This window comes from Anabrus simplex, chromosome 2 (genome assembly GCF_040414725.1).
Source record: "Anabrus simplex isolate iqAnaSimp1 chromosome 2, ASM4041472v1, whole genome shotgun sequence".
NCBI lineage: Eukaryota > Metazoa > Arthropoda > Insecta > Orthoptera > Tettigoniidae > Anabrus > Anabrus simplex.
Genome location: NC_090266.1, coordinates 281958383 through 281983913, shown reverse-complemented (window position 1 = coordinate 281983913; position 25531 = coordinate 281958383). Strand labels below are relative to the sequence as shown.

The following is a 25531-nucleotide window of genomic DNA, read 5'->3' as shown; positions in this document are numbered from 1 at the left end:
TTTAAAACTGAATTTGAATATACTTTGGATGAGGTAGTTATCCCAAAAGATGGCAAGTGCAAATACTTAGGTGTGAGATTTGAAAGTAATTTGCACTGGAAGGGTCATGTGGATGACATTGTTGGGAAAGCATACAGATCGTTACATGTCATAATGAGGCTACTTAAAGGATGCAAGAAAGAATTAAAAGAGAAAAGTTACTTACGTATGGTTCGTCCATAATTGGAATATGCAAACAGTGTTTGGGACCCTTACCAAGAATACCTAATAAAAGAAATAGATAGTGTGCAGAGGAAAGCAGCAAGATTTGTAACAGGGGATTTCAGGAGAAAGAGTAGTGTATCAGAAATGTTAAAGGAACTAGGGTGGGGAAACTTTAAGTAACAGAAGGGAGAAAACTAGACTTTAGGATTATATAGAGCCTTTACAGGAGAAGAAGCATGGGGAGATATCCGTGAGAGGCTTCAGTTGGAAAACAATTATATTGGCAGGACTGACCACAAATATAAAATTAGAAGGAATTTTAGCAGAAGCGATTGGGGTAAATTTTCATTCATTGGGAAGGGTGTGAAGGAGTGGAACAGTTTACCAGGGGTAGTGTTTTATCCTTTTCCAAAATCTGTACAGATATTCAAGAAGAGAATAAACAGCAACAGAGAAAATAAATGAAATGTTAGAGGGCATTCGACCCGTGCAGGTTAATGTAAATAAAAATGTGTGTAAATAAATTAATTCCATCCCCTGGTTTAAGGAGTTTGGACAGCCAAAGTAAGGGACTGCCTGTAGGGGTGAAGTACAGTGGGGACTTCGAGGGCCCTGGGACCGCTATGGTAGCTGTGAAAGCCCTTCAGGAACTCTGAAAAGTGGTGGCAAAAGGGGCTCTGGTTAAGATGCAGCAGGTCGTTATGCTACTTAAGTTAAAAAATAAATAAATAAATAAATGCAATATAAATTTTAATCTTATACCAGTTGTATTGTATCATTTGAAGTAATTCCACGTACTGTATATGAGTTGACTATGTTTGTAAGTTTAGGAGATATTGTATGTAGAATTTTGTAAGTAATATAAATTTATTAAGGATGAGCTGTGTGTTAATAGAAAAAAATTGTTAGTGTAAATTGTATAATATTGTATTATAGAAAAATTTTCTTCTCTTGTTAATTTAATATTTAGTGCTTGACAATAATGTATTTTAGTGTACCATTTGCCACCAAGGTAGACACCTCATTTGCAAATAAAGACATTTTATTTTTAATAATCTTGAGTAGAATTCAATAAGTTTGGTGTGATTGTTGTTGTCCATCTTAGTTTATTTACTGCTTAGGTTACAGATTTTTTAGCTAGTTATTGCTTTTTTTATATGTAGTTATGTACCTAATAATCAGTATAGGTTTTACATTAATTGGTGCTGCCACAGGGTGTGTTGGCCGTGCAGTTAGGGGCGCACAGCTGTGAGCTTGCATCCGGGAGATAGAGGGTTCGAACTCTAATGTCGGCAGCCCTGAAGATGGTTTTCCGTGGTTTCCCATTTTCACACCACGCAGATGCTGGGGCGGTACCTTAATTAAGGCCACGGCTGCCTCCTTCCCATTCCTAAGCGTTTCCTATCCCATCATCGCTATAAGACCTATTTGTGTCAGTGCGACGTAAAGCAAATAAAATTTTAAAAAGTTGGTGGTGCCAAAAGTAGCCCTGGTTTAACTGATTGCATAATATTTGCTTGTTAATTTTTTTTGTTTCTATGAAAGTGCAAACTTTATTTGTTTTTGTTTTTTAATCCATAACAGCTGAGATTGATATTTTGATATTTTGTTCTTGTTTTTTTAAGGGTATGTATTTCGGGATGAGATTTTTGCAAACATTTCTTATTAAATGCAATGGATTTCTCAGTATTCATTATTTTAAGTGATTTGAGTATTTTTACTTTGTGGTTTGCCTGACTGGCCGAATAAAGATGGAAACCATTGTTTTCAGTGTTGGCTTGCAAGGAAAGTATTGAAATATATCATGTCAGAACTCACCTCTCATTTTGATGGTTGATTCTGCATGGTGTAAGAAGACCACATTCAAAAATGTGCTGTCACTTTGAATGAGAAGACTGACAAATTTAGGGCCAAACTACACACATAAATTATATGCGACTGCAACTGGTTGGGTTGGAGGACCCTCGATTCTGTCTGCCTGCCAGCCTACCTGCTCATGGTTGAGTAAGCACAGAGTAGGAAGGACAGACAAGCTGGAGAATTAGTTCTATTAAATGAGTTTTAACAGGAAGTTATATAGCAATGTTGAGGGTTGTTCAATAGTCTCAGTGTGTTTCTTACAGGGAGAGGTCTTCAATCCTACTCACATGTTACAGTTTGCATTGAGTTATTTCCCCGGTAAGGATTTGTCTTCTGTGGGGGAAATAAATTCTAAAGAAGAAGGAATGGGTCAATTTTTAATCTTATTTAAATGATAGTAATCAAACAGGTGTTCATTGTTTTATGGAGACATCTCTTGAGATAAATAAGAACAATCATGATAGTGACAGTTGCAGTGATTTTGATCTCAAAATGCATTTTCCGGCCACAGTCAATGACAGAGGACCAAGTTCAAGACTCCAGCTTGAACCCCGGAATCTAGTAATTCAACAAGTCCTTCTCTGTGTAAGTCATTGAGTTCCAGCTATGTTCGAAGTCCAGAAAGGAATAAAATAATATAAATATTTATTAAAAATCCTAACAATAAAAGCATTTTATGTATTGAATAGGTAGAAAACTAACAAATATTTGTATTATTCTATAACGAATTTCAATACTGGCCTAAATATGAGAGTATTTACATGTTATGTCCAGAAAGGAAACCAAGAGACCTCACTGTCAGCATTGCTTATAAGGAAAAGGTTGCGAAGTTCAAGATTAAGAAGGTGGCAAAAAACAGCAGTCATTTACAAACACTCGCAGGCCTTTTTTGGTCAATTACATTGGAACGTTTATCTCACAGGTTTTGTTAAGAAGGAAGCCATACTGTTCAGTGTTGACTTAGTGTAACTTTAAAGTTTTCAGTCTGTCAAACATTAATTATAACACTATAATGTACGTGTAAAGGGCATGCTATTAAACAAAGAATGATACACCCTTTGTTTTATTCTTGAGAGAACATTGTCAAATCCTATCAAATTACACTTTTTTCTTAAATCTTAAAAAATTGATGAATATTGTTTAGAAATGTAGAAGCATTTTAGTTTAAATTATGTTTTTACCTTCTAATACTAAAATGTTAGAACTTATTTCAATGAAATGCTCCAGCAGCGCTTCCTCTCTCCTTGGTAGTCCAACAAAGTATACTGCAGATATAAAATTTTACACATTGAAAATTAAAGCAAACCTTTGAACATTAAGTAAGCTATAGAAATTTACATCTCAAAAAAGCTAACCATGCCAACTTAAATGACCATGCACATTTCAAAAATTCCCAGCCCTCTCTGTTTGCACACTACTTAATTAATTTCTGAACTACATTTCACACTTTTTGCGTTAGTGCTTAATGAATCCCACAGGACGTTACTCTGACTTAAATGTCTGGAATGTGGGTCAGGATATATTTATCTCTCTGAAATTATGCAGTGTCTTAGCTACTTGTACAATGAACACAAAAGACCCAATAGACATTCAGCCTTTGAAGAACACATAGGCCTACCTGACAACTCCATTTCACAAACATTAATACAGATATTAAAATTTTAAAGCAGAGAGCTGGGAACTGCAGATGATGATGATGATGACGATTAAAATTTTGCACATTGAAAATAAAAGCAAGTCATTGAATATAACAGAGGCAATAGAAAGACACATCTCAAACAAAGTCAGCTCAATGATCACGTACACCTGAGAAATTCATCCCCCCACCTCACTTTGCTCTACTAAATTAATTTAAAGTTTGTTAAAGCGCAATACTTCTCTCTCCGTTTAAGCTTCAGCTTTTTAATTAATGTCACAGAAGGTTACTGTTGTTCAAATTATGTGTGGAATGTGGGTTAGGTTATACCTATCAGATACTACAGTACCTGAATTTAGACAGAGGCCTGCAACTCGGTACTGCATCCTATTATTTTATCATAAAACATATTCAAAATACTCTATTAACTCATTGCACAATAAGACTTTACAAAAGTAGTTCTTCTGTAATCGTTACTACACATAAAGACAGATGGCCCATATTCACATTCCACTTTCACACCAAACTGGTTAGTGACTAGCAAGCTGCAAGGTACTGGCAAGGCCAACAACCTAGCTTAGATGGTGGTGATGATTGTTGTTTTAAGAGAAAGTACAACTAGGCAACCATACTCCAAACAGAAAGAGAGAGAGAGAGTTGAGGGGCCTGACACTTTAAAAAATGAAGTTATCAGCCAAAAAAAGACAAGGGCCATGAAGGGAGTCAAAATGAAACACTCCCTGGGCCTTGCAACATAATACCATCAGGGTCAGAAAAGAATAATAACAGTTGACCACGGGAGGTCAGGTAGGATAGATGAAAGTGAGGAGCCTGGCATAAGTAAGTGAAATAATGCCTAAACTTGGCTAAGAGCCCTGTGGTTGCCAGCCTGTGCTCCCAACTTAAGAGCCCTTGGGTCCCCTTTTAGTTGCCTCTTACAACAGGCAGGGGATACCATGGATGGTATTTAATTGCCCACACCCATAATTCAAGGCTAGCACCTAGAAGGAGTAAACATAAAGTAACTGGCATAAACAATTTTGTACATATATAAGCAAGTTATAAAACTGATTTGGTATAATCTGAGGACATTGTTATAGAATGAAACACATAATTCTGTTATTAATTTTTATCTACAGGTAAGTTACAGTGTTTTCATAAATTTTATAAATCATGTTTCAACAGACTGAAAATAATGTATAGGTTATAAACTGCATGTTGCATAAATCTGAAGAAATAGAGATGACTGATTCATCCGATATACGTAGAGGAAACATTTGGAGAGCAGCGACTTACTCTTTAAGCATGCGTGGATAGAGTACTCATGTAAGAAGCACATGGGTCCAAAAGTGTTGGCTGCAGCCTTCATCAATGGGGGTTACAATAAGAATATTAGTGCCCTTACAAACAAGCGGAGAGAATGTGTTACAAGGCTCCAGGAAATGGATTCTAATGGGGTCACATGTTGACCATGTCTCCTCTTGTTTTGAGAATTACCATGCATTTTCAGATGTTTCTGATGGATCTGCTTTGATTGTGATCCCTGCCTTAACTGTCCTTAACTTGTGAGTCAAAAACAGAAGTCACAGCTTTTACTAAAATAAAGGATAAATAAACTTGAACTTGTGTTTATTGACATTGCCAAAGGTCTTATGAATATGGTGTTAGTATGAAGTTAGTGTTTATAGTCCATGTCAAATGGGAAGCATTTTGGCCTCGTGAGTCTACTCAGAATTGTCCAACCAAGTGATTATTATGTTGTCGATGCATTATGCCACCCACTCAATGCGGTGCACTCCATGGAAATTTTCACTGCATTAAATATCACTTATGCCAGGCCAAAAGATCTATAATTCACAAAATTGACCATAACAGAAACAGCTTCCCACTTGATACAGACTATAGTAGTAGTGTGGAAGGTGACCTCTTTTATGTTGCTCTGGACAGCCTTACTGACCATCAGCTTCGTTTGATAATGCTAGGATATGAAGAGTTTTAAAAAGTTAATAGTAACTAGCTTCTGTTTCCTTCATAATAGGCCTACATGTTTACCTTTGCCTACATTGTCATGGTGTTTTGCAGTAGATTACTTATTATTAACATAAGTAATGCTCTTACTTTTCTACTTGATCGAATTTCATTATAGCTACCCTTTCAGCAAGCATATAGAGAAGTATATCTCTTTAAGGATTTATGTATTGACTGCATTTGTACACGTTCTTCACACGGGAATTTGTAGTGAATTACATGTTTCCTTCAGGAATTTGTACGAAATAACATGGCTCTATTCACACGTTTAATGTGAAATATTAAAATGGTGTTTTCCTACGAAAGCCTTTGGCTGTAACGTGAAATATGATGAAGCCGAACAATGTTGAGAGAGAATGAGAACGATTTCCACATTTATTGTACGGTACAGTTCCTGGTCCGAAGGTGTGCAAAATTCTCCGTGGTTCTCAGGTTGGATATTGTATCTCCGATCACGGGCACAGCACTCTGACATTGTCGATACCTCCTTTAATATATGCCCTATTGAAAAGAGTAAAATGGCTCTTTAGTTTTTCTCGTTAACCACCTTGAAGTGATCTGCACGACATGTCCCACGGGACTTGGACTAAAAATCCAATTTTTTATAATCATCTGCATTATTATCCATATGATAAATACATACATGGCATGAAGTAAACATTCTTAAACGTTTGTAATATACAGTCTTTTTGATAGACCTAAGGTTAACAAAAATATTTAAGAATAATCTTCGTATAAATACCAACTCCATGTGATTACCATGACAAATTATGCACCTGATAATACAATCCTGAATGAGTAGATTCCAAATACATAGTCTGGTTGAAATAAATTCAGTTTTTTCCCACTTTTAGGAATGTACAAACAGATAGACAGACAGACACGAAAGGGAAAAGTCCTACTCATGTTTCCTCGGCGTTCAGTTACATTAGGTGGGGTTAATTTTCAAGCTGAGCGAAATATTATGCATCGTCTGATTTTCTCCTCTTATGGATTCATTAAATAACCGTAGGTCTGTGAGGGTGTTCGTCACTGGCTGCAGAGCATGAAGTCCATAGAAAATAGTAATTTTCTCAGTCATTTGAAAAGTAAGTGAAATTATGCATATAACAAAAATGATTAAAATGAAGGTGTGTTTAACATATGAAGGGCTCGGCACAAGATAGTGCTATGCCACACTTTTGTCTTTCTGAGAAAAATGCATTTTAAAGTTTCAAAAAAATCTATAAATCAGATTTACGTATTTTAATTTAAATACTTTTACTTATGTTGGTTCATGTCAGTTATTACATGTTTTCAGTTTGTATAATGGCATGTATATCTTAAAAATCTTACATAAATTGCAATTAAATGAAGACATGCATGAATAATGGTTTTAATGTGCTATATGAAACAAATGTCAAGCAAATTAAAATATTCTTTCTGAAGGATAAGCACAGATTGTCTAGTCAACATTACGAGGGCAGTCATAATCATCACCACTTTCTGTGCCTCCCATCTCTTTGCACTTAATACTTCATAGGTGTTGTGATGGTTGGTCTAATGGTAGTTTCATTCTTTTCCTGAAAATGTACACCATCATTTGATTATTTCCATAAAAATGCCACAAAAATATATGTTAAATGGTACAGAATGACATTTTTAAATTTTATTATATTTCATGAAGATAGTGTGTCAATTTAGTAAGTAAAACAGACTGTCAACAATCTGCAGGCGGTTATTATTGTTGCATAGCAATTAAACCTTGACTCTCAGAAACTATAAATATATTGGACAGAATTTTGGCAGTATAGTACTATGCCCACTGCAGAATACTATGCTACTTATTCAAGAGTTATAAGTTCATGTTTAATCTAGAATGCTGTATAAGCTTAATATACGAATATGCACCTCCTAATATACTAAATACATTACCTACACATTCCATAAAGGTCAGATAAATTATTTTGGTTATAGCATACAATGCAACATTCGTTCATTCATAATCTGTTTACCCTCCAGGGTCGGTTTTTCCCTCGGACTCAGCGAGGAATCTCATCTCTACCGCCTTCAAGGCCAGTGTCCTGGAGCTTCAGACTCTGGGTCGGGGGATACAACTGGGAGGATGACCAGTACCTCGCCCAGGCGACCTCACATGCTATGCTGAAGAGGGGCCTTGTGGGGGGAAGGGAAGATTGGAAGGGATGGACAAGGAAGAGGGAAGGAAGCGGCTGTGGCCTTAAGTTAGGTACCATCCCAGCATTTTCCTGGAGGAGAAGTGGGAAACCACGGAAAACCACTTCCAGGATGGCTGAGGAGCAAATTGAACATCCCCTCTACTCAGTTGACCTCCAGAGGCTGAGTGGACCCTGTTCCAGCCCTCGTACCACTTTTCAAATTTCATGGCAGAGCTGGGAATCGAACCCGGGCCTCTGGGGTGGCAGCTAATCACACTAACCACTACACCACAGAGGCGGACCAATGCAACATTAACTGGGCAAACATTTCAGCAATATAGTGCTATGCGATAATATCAAAGAAAATGTAATACGTACCCCAGATCAGTCTTTCTCAGAAGATTCTCCTTCAGATGTGCAGGGAATATATTCATCTTCAGAATGTGGGAGAATAGCTTCTGAATCACTAGATGTTCCTGAAATATAAAGCTTTTTCCGTACTGATGTCTTTCCACTGATACAATCAGGCAACGCCATCTTGTGAAACTGTGTGGCTTTGGTTACTCTTACTGAAAACTTCATTGTGATCTTTTTAGGGCAATAAGAAACTTGAGTACCTGTGCTGCTATCCATAGTCTAACATGAGAAACTAACAGAGATATTGGATAGTGCTGCACCTAGTGACGATGAGGAAACTACCAACTCGGTTAAGAGGAAATTGTGGCACGGCACTATCTTGCTCCGAGCCCTTCATTAAAGCTATAAGCTTCATATAAGCTATAGTGTAAGAGAAAATTGAAAAAACTCTTCTGATCTTCCTATAAACCCCCAGTCTATTTAGTTATTTTTAAATGATATGTACATTGAAACCTGCTTCTGGATGAGTAAACACTAAATATGAGGTTTGGTCGAGATATAATCAATAGTGCAAGAGAAAATTAGGGGCTGCCTGGCCAAGGCGGTAAAGGCGTGCTCAGTTCGCCCGGAAGGACGTGGGTTCGAATCCCTGTCCGGAAGTCGTAAAATTTAAGAAACGAGATTTCCACTTCCGGAGGTACATATGGCCCTGAGGTTCACACAGCCTACACCAAAAATGAGTACCAGGTTAATTCCTGGGGGCAAAGGTGGCCGGGCGTAGAGCTAACCACTCTACCCCACCATGTGCTGAGGTTAACAATGGTGGAAGCCTTTACCTGCCACTCCTCCAAGGGCCTTCATGGCCTGTACGGAGGTGACTTTGCTTTGCTTTGCTTTGCTTTGCTTTGTAAGAGAACTTAAAAAATCCTCTTCTGGTCCTCCTATAAACCACCAGTCTATTCAGTGATTTTTAAATGATATGCATTTTGAAACCTGCTCCTGAATGAGTAGACTCTAAATATGAAGTTTGGTGAAGATGTATTCAGCCGTTTACTAGTGATGGTGGAACAAACAACCAGACACAAAACCTTAAAAACTACTGATACAATCACGAGCTGACCCAAAATGGATAAATATATCAAAATATGGTGAAATAAACAACATTACAGATGGTGGACCCCCTACAACTTAATTTATAAGATTTTATTGCATTTCTGAAGGAACTTGTTTCTTATGTGAGTGTCTCACTCTGTGCACAGTGATACTCTAAAAAAAAGAGATGTTGCTTAATTTTGTGAAAGTGTTTTTCTGATCTTGTTCTGTTGTTTAATTTGCTGTCCTATTGTTTTCATGATTGTGAGATGTGTGAAACAATTTGCTATTATTTATTGTAATTATATTACTATTTATGAATTTATAACTGTTAGTTTCTTCAGTCTGCTGAAACTAATAAATTACCTGAAAAAGAAAACACATGGTAACAGAATTATACCTAAAAAAAAAAGAAAAACTTAATTAGAATAGAACAGCACATTTTGGAAGATCATCTTCAGATTCTATCAAATCATTAAAAACACAAAATCACAAAAATATTTAAAAATATATGAACATTTCTATTTATTTCTGTTTAAATCCTTAAAACCTTGAAATTTGGAACTGAACTTATTTGAAGCCCTCACTTCTGTCCATTCTAGCATAGAATGCAAGTTGATGTGATACCGGTACTCTGTCGTTGATGTGAGTTCACTTGGCTAGTTAGTCCGTTAACCCTCTGTCACGCCATGCTTGTCCACCCTGGCTTGGTCAATGGCATGCTGAACTGTACCTTTAAGTGTTTTTATTTTTACTATTATTCCATGTGCTCCCCTTATTATTATTATTATTATTATTATTATTATTATTATTATTATTATTATTATTATTATTATTATTGTTGTTGTTGTTGTTATTATTGTTATTATTGTTATTTAGTTAATTTTGATATCTTCTTAATGCCATAACATTAATACTATAATAATAATCACAATAATAACAACAATAATAAGGGGAACACTAAAAGTAAAACATATAAAAGTAAAGTTCAGCATGTTGTTGACCTAGCTAGGGCGAAGGGCATGACGTGGTGGAAGGTTAACAGCCTAACTAGCCAGCTGGACTCATGCCAACAACATAGTACTGGCATTGCAACAACTTGCATTCTATGCTAGAGTGGAAAGAAGTGAGGACTTCATTAATATAAGTTCCAAATTTCAAGTTTTTAAGGATTTAATCAGAAATAAACATAAATGTTTATATTCAGTCCAAACCAGTAATAATGACTCCGAAGGGACCAACAATTAATGGTCGTTATAGGCGATAGTTGCAAAAACCAGTCTTTTTTTTTTGTTGTTGTGGCTAAAAATGTCATATCTGTAAGTTTTTGGCTGTACACATACACAGTTAATTAACAGAATAAAGTTAAAATTTCATAAATCATAAGTGAAATAAGTACTGTATTTTTGCAAGACAGTATTTTGTGGAGTGGGACTGGGAGGATTTTTTATTCTAATGTTTACACAGTATGTACAGCAATAATATGCCAGCAAAATATAAAATAATATGATAGGAGAGAAGTAGCAACAATGTAAATTGATCAATAATGTTGCACAGGTCTTAGCTAATACACGAGATGTTCTCTCTCTCCTTCCAAATGGTAGAAATCGTTGAGTGGTTCACATCCAATTCCGTATACATACACTACAGATGATAGTTTGGTCCACCTGGTCAATATTATCAAGTTCCTAATATTATACAATTATTTCAACTTGTACATGTTTTGGGAGCCACCACTCTCTTCATCAGCTATTTCTACCTCACAAAGCAAGATTCCTCATATCTTAAGATCTAACCACATTCAGCTATACATAAAACATCGTCAATATATAACATTATTTTAACACATACACACACAAGTTGGAAAAATTGTACAATGTTAGGAACTTGATAATATATTGACAGGGCAAACCAAACTGTCACCCATAGTACATTTATATGAACTTAGTCAATACCGACTAACTAAGAACCAAAAATGGTCAAATTTGTCTAATCCAATTCCTTTGCGATGCTTTTGATTTTTTCCCCCATTTTGTAATCACCATGTGACATTTCTTCGATATTAAACACTTTGCCTTTCTTTTGCGACATCTTCACAGTGATGCTTGCCTTGACTAATTAAAAGGCAGACTGATTTAAACTCTACAATCTACTGAAAACAAGAGTTTGAAAATAAGCTTTACATTGTTGTCAGCAATCCACAAACGTGTAACAAACAAAAATCAACATTGGACATTATAATCTATACAGTTTGCCAAAAATATGATAAAAATACACAGTTTTATATAATATGTTGTAATAAGTGATGTTGTATTAAGTTTTTTTTTGTAATGCATTGTTTATACAGGATTTAGATGGGTCCATTAGATTTCACTATTATATCCAGTTCATCATAATACGTGATGTTGCAATGAGCGGTTTCTACTGTATTTCTAAATACATTTTGGTGTGATTTGATAGAATCTGATGATTTTCTTTCAAGAATGAAACATGTCATTCTATTTTAATTAAGTTGTTTCTTTTTCAGGTATAATTCTGTTGCCAAATGTTTTCTTTTTCATGTAGTTTATAAATTTATATATTCAGAATTAGTTTTGGCAGACTGAAGAACCTAACAGTTAACTGATCCAAAACTGAGAAGAGATGGCTTCAGATATCACAAAATATTCATGAATTTTTTAACAGTAAAATCTAATTATATAAAATAACTTGTCCTGACCGACCGACCGACCATCGCCGAGCTAAAACTACTGGACATAAAGAAATGAAATTTTGGGGATATATTCATACTAAGATGTAGGTGCTTGCTAAGAGAGGATTTTTGGATATTCCATCACTAAGGGGGTGAAAAGAGGGGTGAAATTTTAAAATGAGTGTATCTATATCTCAAAACTTTAAAAGTTTACAGATGTATAAAATTGGTATTTAGAATCTTCTTTAAAAATAAGGAAACACATATTTTTTTGTCTTCAGAAAATTCCAATAGGAAGGGTGAAAAAGGGTGAAAAAGTCATTGAATGCCTTTAATCAGGATACCGGTACTTATATCTCAGAAACTGAAGATATTACAGACCTGAAAATTGGTATTTGGGATCTACTTTAAAAATAAAGAAACAGGTATTTTTTCGTTTTTGGAAAATCCAAATAGTGGGGGATGAAAAGGGGGTGAATTTTTTAAAATGAGTGTGTCTACATCTTAAAACTTTAAAAGTTTACAGATGTAAAAATTGGTATTTAGAATCTCCTTTAAAAATAAAGGAACACGTATTTTTTTGTTTTTCTGTAAATCAGAATAGGAGGGGTGTGAAGGGTGAATAATGGGTTGAATGCCTTTAATGAGGATACATATATCTCAGAAACTAAAGATATTACAGAACTGAAACTTTGTATATGGGATCTCCTTTAAAAATAAAGAAAAACATATTTTTTTGTTTTTGGAAAATCGAATTAATGGTGGTTAAACAGCAGTGACAGTTTGGAGTGAATTTTTGAAAGACTAGAAAAGTAAAATGTTACAGATGTAAAGAGTGGTTATTTGGAATCTCCTGTAAATGTAAAGAAACATAGGTGATTTGTTTTTGGAAACTCCACTTTAGGGGAACGAAAAAGGGGTGAAATTTTAAAATGAGAATTTCTACAGTATATCTCAAAAAACTTAACATGTTACAGAAGTGAAAAAGGGTATTTTTTATCTCTATTAAAAATAAAGAAACGTGTATTTTTAGTTTTTGGAAATACCACTTGGGTGGAAGCGGGGTGGGTAAAAGTGACTGAAAATGGTGTCGAATTATTTTAATTAGACTACTGATATCTCAAAAATGAAGATGTTACAGACATGAAATTTGATATTTGGAACCTGTTTTAAAAGTAAAGAAACACGTATTCTCGGAAAATCCAATGAAGGGGGAGGGGGGGGGGGGCGAAAGAATTGAATAATTAATTGACTTAATTGTATGAGAATACATAAACTTGTGAAAATTTAGATTTTATAATTCCACTTTTACAATACTGTAATTGTCTTTATTACAAAGATTACATTAAATTACACTTGTGAAAAATGTTTCGTCCTCTTATATGACATCTTCAGTCACAAATACATAATATTAAAAATAAGGCGAGGACACATTAAAATAAGTAAATGCAAAGCCTTTGTATACTGTGACGCGGCTTGATAGCGTCTTGTCAATCTTCAATGTTAAAATAGTGCGGTGTGAACATGATATGAAGCATGAAGTCCAATTAAAATCATATGTTAAATCTGTTGTTCAAAACAACGAATTGTCAATTATAAAACACCGTAAGTGGCTATAAAAATAAAATTATGTGCATATTGTACATAAAACAGTGTTGTGGTGATGCCACATTATAATAGATTTCTTGATTAGGAGGTGGAGTTATACTGATGCAAGTTGAATCTGATTTTGTGTTGACAATAGGGGCCTAAAAAGAAAATATGAATGAACTGAAGAATAAAATGCCGTTAAAATGTGAATTAAGTGCCCATTTATAACATGCAATGAGAATACTTACATCTAATAAAAACTAAAGTTGTTCCGGACGTGAAAAGTGGTATTTGGATCTCCTTTAAAAACAAAGAAAAACGCGTTTGTGGGGGGGGGGGGGACATCTTGGGCGGCGGGAGTGAAAAGGAGTTGAATTCCTTTCATGAGGACACATAAATCAAAACTGAAGAAGTTAGAGTTGTGATAATTGCTATTTAGAAGATCCTTTTCTATTAAAGAAACAAGTATATTTTGCCGGAAAATTCACTTGGGGGGGGGGGGGGGGAGTGTGAATGGAAGTGAAAAAAGTGAATTATTTTTATGGGGATACTTATATATCAAAATTGAAGGTAATAGACGTGAACATTGGTGTTTGGAATCTTCTTTAAACATAAAGAAACACGCCTCCTTTTATTTTTTGGGGGGTGGGGGTAAATTAACTTAACGGCAGTGGGGTGTAAAAGGAGGTGAGACCAATTGATTTGACTGTTCATAATGTACTTATAAGGAGCCTCCGTTGCTCAGGCGGCAGCGCGCCGGCCTCTCACAGCTGGATTCCGTGGTTCAAATCCCGGTAACTCCATGTGACATTTGTGCTGGACAAAACGGAGGCGGGACGGGTTTTTCTCCGGATACTCAGGTTTTCCCTGTCATCATTCATTCCAGCAACACTGTCCAATATTTCATTTCATTTGTCATTCATCGATCATTACCCCAGAGGAGTGCTTCGGCAGCCGGCACAATTCCTATTGTCGCCGCTAGATGGGGCTTTATTCATTCCATTCCTGACCCTGTTGAATGACTGGAAACAGGCTATAGATTTTCGATGTACTTATTCTGATCATAGACCGATCATTTTTAATCTTTCCTGGGTTCGTTTTCAACAGCATCTTTTCCTTCGGAGAATGTTCTTAGATTACAGCAGAAACACATTTGAAATAAACCATAGGAATGAGATTGACTGTCAAATTGTTCACCTCTATAATAATGTCAATAATGCACAGAAGTATGTCATTTGTATTGGCAGAATTCCCGCACACTTGCCTACGCGCGACAATGGTGCTGGTCACATTGTCAACAATAACAATGGCAGCAGATGTAATTAACCGCCAAGTAGCGGTCTTGCATCTTGCTGTGGGGTCCAGAACATCTAATAATAATAATAATAATAATAATAATAATAATAATAATAATAATAATAATATTCTGGACCGGCGTCAGATGTGCGGACCGTGCTGGAAACGGGTCCTGGATGGGTAATGACTAAGAATGCAGTCCAGCCGGGGGTTCCGCCAAGGCACTGAAGACGACACCACGCCGGATCTCCTGAAGGATTTGATCCATATTAAAAATGCTTATACCGGGCGAGTTGGCCGTGCGTGTAGAGGCGCGCGGCTTTGAGCTTGCATCCGGGAGATAGTAGGTTCGAATCCCACTATCGGCAGCCCTGAAGATGGTTTTCCGTGGTTTCCCATTTTCACACCAGGCAAATGCTGGGGCTGTACCTTAATTAAGGCCACGGCCGCTTCCTTCCCACTCCTAGGCCTTTCCTATCCCATCGTCGCCATAAGACCTATCTGTGTCGGTGCGACGTAAAGCCCCTAGCAAAAAAAAAAAAAAAAAAAAATGCTTATAGGAAAAGATGGCAAAGATTTAGGGACCCAACTGACCAGGTGGAATACCTGGACCTAGCCCGGGAAGTACGAAATCGATTGCTGGTAAGAAGGATTGAAAAATGGGAGGAAACTTGCCGTAATCTATTAGAAAACGAGTCAGATCGCAAATTTTGGCGGATTCTCTCAGAAAACGAGTGAGATCGCGAATTTTGGCAAATTATATATAAAACAATAAGCATTCAATTATAAATTTCAGTATAATGCTGTAGCGAAGCACGGGTATTTTGCTAGTAAAAAATAAAAATAGTAATTCAGAAATATACCACACTATGCCTGCCCATCTACTGTAGTCAGAAAACAGAGCTACTGCCACAGTGTAGTGAATCGTTCCTTACACTGTCCAAATAGTGTATAAATTTTCATTAGTATTTCTTAGATTATGAGTAATGAACAGGACTATATGCATTAAAGAACAACTAAATATGCATGATGATGGCTGTCATCAGCGGTTTGATGATCTGGTTCAGGCCCTCCATGATGGCATATAATTTCGTCTGGCTATTTTCTAGCCGGGTGCAGCCCTTGTAAGGCAGACCCTCCGATGAGGGTGGGCGGCATCTGCCATATGTAGGTAACTGCGTGTTATTGTGGTGGGGGATAGTGTTAGGTGTGGTGTGTGAGTTGCAGGGATGTTGGGGACAGCACAAACGCCCAGTCCCTGAGCCAAGGGAATTAACCATTTAAGGTTAAAATCTCCAACCGGGCCGGATATCGAACCCGGGGCCCTCTAAACCGAAGAGCATTGCGCTGACCACTCAGCCAAGGAGCCAGACCATGATGGCATGTTCGGACAGGTTTGCCATCAGAATAGTATCTCGGATAATTTTCCTATTACTTATGGACTGAAACTGGGGTGTGTGCTTGCTCCAACACTATTTGCATTATATGTGGCTGCCATGCTACATGAATCTTCTACAAACAACTCAGGTATGGAAGTTATGTGTCGTTTCGATGGAGGGCTTTTCGACCTAGCAAGACCCAGGTTACAAAGGTAACCAAAATGCTGTATGCAGATGATACTGCATCACCTACACTCACACCAGAGGAATTGCAACAGTCAGTTAACTGCTACAATAGTACAAGTGATTGTTATGGTCTCACTGTTAAGATTCAAAAGACCAAGGTCCTGGCACAACCTTTACCAGGCACAACCCTTCCACATTTCAATATCTCCATCTCAAATACTCCACTGGAGCAGGTAGACCATTTTTCATACTTGGGTAGTATTCTATCTGTGCGCTGTAACTGTGAGCAAGATGTGGAGAAGAGAATTGGTGCTGCCCATGCAGCATTTGGACAACTATCACACCAGGTGTTCATGAATAAAGACCTGACCGTGAAGATAAAACTCATGGTGTACCACACTATTGTCATCACAACATTGCTGTATGGTTGTGAAACTTGGACCCTTTACCGATCTGACTTGAAAAAGCTCCAGCGTTTCCACCAACAAAAACTTTTATCCATCCTTAGGATCAAAAGGGAAGAGCATGTCACCAACATTACTGTTCTTGAGAAAGTGCATGCTAGGAGCATAGAATCATCCATCATTGGTCATCAGCTTAAATAGATTGGCCATATCCGTCAGATGAGTGTTACCTGATTTCCACGCCAATCCCTGTAGGGTGAACTTTGCTCCAGCACCAGACCTTGTGGAGCCCCATGAGGCACTAGAAGGACCAGCTTAAGCACACTATGAAGATGACAGGTCTCAGTCCATAAACCTGGGACACGCTTGCTCAAGACCGTACAATTTGGTGCCGGACCATCCCTGCTGCTGTCAATCTGTTAGAAGGGGAACAACGCAGATGTGAAGAGGCCAGGAGGGAAACACGAAAACTCTGTGCAGCACAACCATGCCCTCCTCCAACAATTCTGTGTAGGCTGTGTGGATTCTTCTTAGAATTGGTCTGTTCAACCATCAAAAGTACATCCACAGACAGAAGTGAATTTATTGGAAGAAGTTATTTACTCGGAAATGAGTTAAAGCTGTTGTCGACGACGAAATATGCATGAAGTGGGCTTGGGCGGTTAGAGCTCTGGCTTTCTGTGTTGAAGTTGGCAGGTTTAGTCTTGGCTTAGTCCAGTGGTGCTCAAATATGTTAGCCTCGTGTCAGTAGATTTACTGGCTCATAAATTAAATCCTGCTGTACAAAATCTGGCACTGTGGTGTCTCTGCAAACTATAAAAGTTGTTGGTGAATCGTAAAAGCAATAAAAAGAAAAGGGTACTTACAGGATACACATGTAGCATGACCATCGATATAAATTTGCCTTTTTCTTGGTCTCTCTTTCCTATCATTTGTAACTCCATAATTGTTTGGACATTGTGTCTGATCACACTGAGTAGAGTAGGCTTTGGCTTAACAGCGGCTAGCTTTGGCTGGCCTTGCAGCTCTACATTCAGGACGCAGAGAGGCTGGCCCCCGCCGTCGGCTGTCCTGAGAATGGTTTTCTGTGGTTTTCTATTCTCCTACACTGAAGAGAATGCTGGGGCAGTTCCTTTGTAGGCCACGGTCACTCCAATCTCACCTTCTGAGTAAATCACATCACCATTACAAATTACCCTAACCTGTGAGACGGCATTAACATCTGAAAACTTTTACCTTCCTCTCCCCACTGTTCATTATTTATAAATAATAAATGCTATTTGATTAAATTTCCTTTAATTACTATCAATTTTATGAGATGCTAGGGTGTTGAAATTTTGTCCTGAATGAATTCTTTAATTTGCTAGAAGCCAACGACATGGAGAAGCTGCCCTCAAATATCGCCAGTCTCACCCACAACTTGGGAACAGAAGGATAATGACTGAGTGCCTGTGCACTTGAGGTCAGCTGACATAATTTAAATGCATTGACAGAAACACCTCAAAGGAAAAACATGCAAATTCAAAATTTGAAATGAAACCTCCATTGTTAGATGATAGATATATTCTTTCTTTTATGTGTATTCTATCAAATCATTCTCATCTAGCAAGTTTCTGCTATCCATTGTTCCTTATGCAAGTATATTTTTCTCATTTTACTCCATTTAAAATATCTAATTTTGTTGTAAATAACATAATGGTAATATCTCTGCATTCAAAGATATACATCAGTTTGAAATCCTGAATCTGTTCTCACTTCTCTTGCATAGACTTAAATATTATGTCATGCTTTTTTCTCCTTTTCTTTGTAGACACGGCATATGCGCTGCACAAACCTACAAACCAGTGGTATGAATTTGATGACAGTCGTGTAACACAAGTTCCCTCTCACTCGGTTGTGGTACGTATGATATAACCATTAATGAATATCAAGTTATATCACAACTTTGTTATTATGATTTAGGCATCTATTGGCTCATTCATAGCATGCCTAAGGATGGGAATAGTTGAAAAATGTGAATGTCTCAAACTGGGTTTTTAACTACAGTTCTTTCCTTTGCTGAAGTAGTTGTAGCCTTTTGATTGCTTACAGTGTTCCAAGCACAAGTGCATGTTCATTCTGTTGAACTGTTCGTTGTAAGGTTGATTCATTTGATTGCTCAGTTAAAGGACCAGGCAACTTCGGTTGGAGTTGTGTTTCCTAAGCTCATTGATTGCAAGATTTTTATTAACATGCTGAAGACCCTGTTGCGTTAATTTATTTTCTTGAAGATATATAAGTGGAAAACTACTATAGCGGTTGGGCAAGTGACATCACTGTTGGTGACCCACCTCCAGCTCACTATTAGTAGGTGTTACATAAAATCAGCTTCATGGTCTATATCGCACATAAACAGATTCACAACTAAGTACTGTATTTTTTTTATTTTCCACCTTGTCGATACACTAAATTGCTTAAGGCAACTCATTGGTTAAAAGTGGTACATGTTTCGTATATTATCAACATCTTCAGCCACATGTCCTTAAAATTAACATAAGAAGATTGACAATATTAAAAACAAAATACTTAAGAGAAATTATATAAATTCTTTCTAACACTTCCTCTAAAACATTGATACATTGTCATTATATGAATGTTTCATCTAAACAGTGTTATGTGGCTGAAGATGTTGATAATATATGAAACATGTACCACTTTTAACCAATAAGATGCTTTAAGCAATCGACAAGGTGGAAAATAAAAAATACTTAGTTGTGAATTAGTAGGTGTAGCAGCATCAGACAGTGCAAGTGTTCGTTCGCATACTTAACTACTGTGAACATTACCTACATTTGAAAATAGTTTACTGTATTGTGTAAGGTTACAATAAGAATTTATTAAGTTGACCCTTTTTATGGTCTCTTTTGGTCTGTATTGAGTGTGTTTTGTTTGAAAGTGTACAGTGTTGACAAGGTGGACTCTTATTAAACTCCTGATTTTCATTGTAATGATAATAATGAAGAGATATTTCTGGTAGTTTTGAGAAGCCTCAAGATGAGTTTAGTACTAAGAAAATTTTTCTTTTTATAATAAAATGTAATCTCTTCCTTCAAACATATTTTATTCACTTTCACTTGAGTGCGATGTATTTGAGCTAAATTTCTATGTTTTCTATTGTAGCTTTTAAGAATTTAGGAGTTAAATTATTTTGTTGATATTCCTTGAAAAAACTATATTTTTTAATGATGGTTGCTAATTTTGTTTTGAAGTTTGAATATATATATGCGATTTTATATGTCTGTTTGGCTTCATTGACATAATTTATTAGTTTTGTCTCCATGTTATGATTTATGACAATAAAAATTTCTCCTAATCAACACAAAATATACTTTTAAAAATATATTTTATTCAGAAATAGTTTTGGCCCTTTTCATTGGGCCATCTTCATCTTTATAGATAAACTTAAAATATAAGTCATGATCAAAAAGTATCTGTTTGAGGGCATTGCTGCAGTGAACATGCACAGTAGCACCACTCGGATGCAGGTACATAAGCACGGACATGTAGGCAAAGAGATCAGTCTGGCAGTCGTGTCATGCCAAGGTGCATGCGTTAAATGTAGCCACGTGAACTGTGACAACGTTATTACCATATGCATCCAAACAGGACCATCATGTTGTTATTCCGTTCTTGGCTGCTGAAGGACAAACACCGGTAGACATCCATAGGAAAATGAAGACTGTTCGTGGGGCAGCATGTCTGTCAAAAATCATCATTGTAGAATGGTGCACAAAGTTCCGTGCAGGCCGCATTTTGACACAAGATGCCAATCGATCTGGGAGGCGAGCCTCATCCATTACACCAATTCAAGTGAGAGATATTCAAGCACCTGCCCTATAGTCCTGATCTCTCCCCATGCAATTATTACACCTTCAGTTCCCTCAAAAAGGCCTTGAAGGGTCGGTGCTTCCTGTCGTACGAGGATGTGCAGCAGGTGGTTATGGGCTTACTTCACGCAGAAGAACAGGGTGTTGTACCACACAGGGATTTTCAACCTGGTGCGCCGGGATGAGGGCCTCAGTGCTCACGGCGATTTTGCCTCTTTGGTATCCCGATTCAGGACTGTATGGCCGTCAAATGAAAACTTTTTGATTGCCCCTTACACAAATGAGCACATGTTAAGAAGCCTTCGAGGTCAAATTGTTCCTTGTTTCTCCTGATATAAATTTCCCTAGAACTATTTCTGGTGACTTCTGAGAATTCCCATATTTGTTCGTGGGGTAAACAGATATTGAGAAAAGAGAAGATAATTCTGTCGAGCACACTAGCTACAATATAATCTTCCCATGACTTCTTTTTGGATTCAACAACTATTTGTTTCGCTCTGTTTCTTTCATTAAAATAAGAATAATAGTTAACACCACCTTTCCAATACTTATCTTTCCTTATATTTAGGATATAAACATTACAACAGGCGTTGTAAGATGGGACATGTTTCGCTTAATTGTCGTAAGCATCATAAGCCAAAATAAATCTTAGCCAAAAGTTAGTCAGGGCCCCGAACCTAGTGTCCTTCAGTTCACACACACTGTGGACATATCTATATAATCATATGCATAGAGCTGGGTAGGAAGTAAGGGAGTCCATTAACCGCTGATATAGGCGCGGTGCACCTTGTATTTTTTCCAGTATTATTATCTCAAGCTGAACTTGTATAGAATAATCGTTATATCCTAAGATTTTGATTCGAGTACAATTGAAAGACCAAGTGCGGTTTGGTACCGCGGATATAATAACTTTGTTAATCCGAGAGTAATGTTTGCTCAAGACCCGCGGATGAGATAAATGTACATTCCGAACAGTGACCAGTATTAGAACATTTCATCTACGTACAAATCCCTGTCTGCCTCGGCCCTTGTTTGGAGCCATTTCTGATAAGCCTTCTTTCTACGTTTACAGGCTGCTCTCACTTCATCATTCCACCAAGATGTCCTGGAGATTTTCTACCCTTATTCGTTTGCAGACAGATTTCACTTTCTCTACCCTAGGCCTAGAGATACTTAGTTCACTACAGATCAGATAGTGGTCTGTTTCATCGAAAAATTCCCGGAAAACTCGTACATTCCTAACAGATTTCCTGAATTCAAAATCTGGTAAGATATAGTCTATTATGGATCTGGTACCCCTAGCCTCCCATGTGTAGCAGTGAATAGCCTTATGCTTGAAGAATGTATTCGTAACAGCTAAACTCATACTAGCACAGAAGTCCAGCAAACGCTTCCCATTCCCATTAGCTTCCATATCTTCTCCACATTTACCAATCACCCTTTCGTATCCTTCAGTTCTATTCCCAACTCTCGCATTGAAATCGCCCATTAGCACTACTCTATCCTTGCTGTTAACCCTGACCACGATGTCACTCAATGCTTCATAAAACTTGTCAACTTCATCCTCATCTGCACCCTCACATGGTGAATACACGGACACAATTCTTGTCCTAATTCCTCCAACTGACAAATCTACCCACATCATTCGCTCATTTACGTGCCTAGCAGAAACTATGTTGCGTGCAATGGTATTCCTGATATAGAGCCCTACTCCAGACTCTGCTCTTCCCTTTCTAACACCCATCAAGTACACTTTATAATCTCCTATCTCTTCCTCATTATCTCCCCTTACCCGAATATCACTTACTCCTAGCACATCCAGATGCATCCTCTTTGCTGACTCAGCCAGTTCTACCTTCTTTCTTCCATAAGCCCCATTAATATTGATAGCTCCCCATCGAATTCCATTTCGTTCGCCAAGTTGTTTCCAAGGAGTCCCTTGCCTGTCAAATGGGAGTGGGACTCCGTTACTCCCATAGGTCCGAGGCTTGCTTAATATGTTCTGAGCTCGGTAAATTCGTGAAGCAGGATGCTACCCTACTTGCACATAGTCCAAGTGAGGATCTCTCCTCTAACGGGTTATGGACCACCAGTGAATTGTATAGTCCTAGCCGCCTGAGCACAAGGAGGGCCATGACTCAGAATATGTCCGAGATGCCCATTCCAAATCCATAGCAACTGGTATCCTGACTCTCAGGACCACTTACTAGGCCACTCAGCCTTTGTCCATGGTTCACGAACTAGGACGTGACTACAGTAACCCACAAGCCATCTGAAAAAAATATAAATAAAATGATAACATAAGCATCACAACGCAGTCAAAAATGATTACTGCATGTTCTTTCAAGTTACTTATAAATGTGATGCAGGAATAAATGACAGTTAGAAGTTCTTTTGTTTTATACACGTATATGATGCAAGAATAAACAACAAGTGCAGTTCTTTTACTGAACATATTGCAGTTGTGGTATTTATTTATTTCAAAAGTGAAATCACTCGTAATTGTCTTGAAGAATTAATAAACGGATTGAAGTGGTCTTGCTGCTCGATCACGTAAATTAATTATGATGAATAACGACAACTCTGGAGAGGAAATACGCGGGAAATGGAATACGCATGCGCAAATATGGCTACGGATGAATCTGCTAGTAGACTGGACTTACACAATGTGCGGGATGACAATTAGAGTCTTTCTTACCATGCGGGAAACCTGTGATTCACATATCCTAGCAACCGTCCCATGACGCGCTAGGCGTGTGCTCCGCACATGCTTATAAAGTAGCGTCATGCGCCCAGCGTGTTAAGCAGAGCTTCAGAAACCAGGTTTTGGATTGCAAGACTTTCCCAGAGTAGACATAGACTCGGACCACAACATGCTGGTTATGAAATACCATCTGAAGTTGAAGAAATTGAATAAAGAATAAAGGATGGAATCCAAGTTGAAGGAAAATAGTGTGAGTGATTGTTTCAGGGAACATGTTGCACAAGGACTAAATGAAATGGTTGAAGGCAACACAATAGAGGAAGAATGGACAGTTGTGAAGAATGAAGTTAGTAGGGTTGCTGAAGAAAGGTTGGGAAGGAAGGAAAGATCAACTAAGAATCAGTGGATAACTCAGGAGATACTAGACCTGATTGACAAACAACGAAAATACAAGAATGCAAAAAAAAAAAGGAGGGCAGAATAGAGTACAGGTCATTAAGGGATGAAGTGGATGGAAAGTGCAGGACAACTATGGAAGAATGTCTGAAAGAGAAGTGCAAGGATGTTGAAGATTGTATGATTATAGGAAAGGTAGATGCTGCATACTGGAAAATTAAGGAAACATTTGTACAGAGGAAAACTAGGTGTATAATTATAAAGAACTCAAATGGGAAACCACTTCTAGGGAAAGAAGACAAGGTAGAAAGATGGCAGGAACATATCCAACAATTGTAGTAAGATAAAAAAGTAGATGATATGGTTCTGGAACAAGAAGAGGCTGTTGATGCTGATGGAATGGGAGACACAATTTTGAGGTCAGAATTCGACAGAGCTTTGAGATACAGATTTTGATTCCCATAGGGAACCTGAAATATTTGTCCGGAATGAGTAAATTTATAATACCAATATAAATGGTCCGTTATTGGACATTATAAATTTTCCAGCTAACTCATTCCTGGTTGCCAGCGTTTTGCCCTCGTGCGCTAGGTTGGGCTCATCAGTTGGTACCTAGCACACCTACCAAGATGCTGGCTAGTGCATACCGTGGACGCCACTGCGTAGGCTACTTGAAGCCACCGGCAGTGTCAATGCACTATGAGAAACTTTGTCTCATTAACAAAAACTTATGCCTGCCTGGCCATCAGATGATATAGATGTTGATTCCCATAGGGAACCTGAAATATTTGTCCCGAATGAGTAAATTTATAATACCAGTATAAAGGGTCCGTTATTGGACGTTATACATTTTCCAGCTAACTCATTCCTAGTTGCCAGCGTTTTGCCCCAGTGTGCTAAGTTGGGCTTCACGGTATGCACTAGCCATGCGTCTTGGTGGGTGTGCTATTTACCAACTGATGAGCCCAACTTAGCACACTGGGGCGAAATGCTGGCAACCGGGATTGAGTTAGCTGGAAAATTTATAATGTCTAATAACGGATCATTTATATTCGTATTATAAATTTACTCATTCGGGACAAATATTTCATGGTCCATATGGGAATCAACATCTATATCATCTGATGGCCAGGCAGGCATCAGTTTTTGGTAATGAGACAAATTCTCTCACAGTGCATTGGCACTGCCGGTGGCTCCAAGTAGCCTACACAGTGGCCTGCAGGGTATACACTAGCCATGTGTCTTGGTGGGTGTGCTATTTACCAACTGATGAGCCCAAATTAGCACACTGGGGTGAAACGCTGACAACCAGGAATGAGTTAGCTGGAAAATTTATAATGTCCAATAACGGGCCATTTATATTGGTATTAGAGCTTTGAGAGACATCAATAGAGACCTAAATAGGAACAAGACCCTCTGGAATAAACAATAAATTTCATAGTTAGGCCCGTATTGATGGATATGACTTACCCCTGGCATTGATGACATACCCTCAAATATACTGACTGCCTTAGGAGAAACCAGCATGGCAAGGTTATTCCATTTAGTGTGTAGGATGTATGATACAGGAGAAGCGCCATCCAATTTTAGGTAGATTCAATGTATGAAAAACACTTTCCACCTTGTCAGTACTTCACATTTTATTATATCACCTCCCATACATGTTTGAAAGCTCAACTGCTCCC

At 37.7% G+C, this 25531-nt stretch overlaps 1 protein-coding gene across 1 annotated transcript in view; it reads left to right on the top strand.

Moving 5' to 3' along the window:
* Positions 1-25531, top strand: part of LOC136863513 (ubiquitin carboxyl-terminal hydrolase 15) — a 463080-nt gene that overhangs the window by 403344 nt on the left and 34205 nt on the right. Inside the window, exon 17 of the mRNA XM_068225978.1 lies at positions 18691-18779. Coding sequence (XP_068082079.1) covers positions 18691-18779 — 89 coding nt within the window. The remainder of the gene's footprint in view (positions 1-18690; positions 18780-25531) is intronic.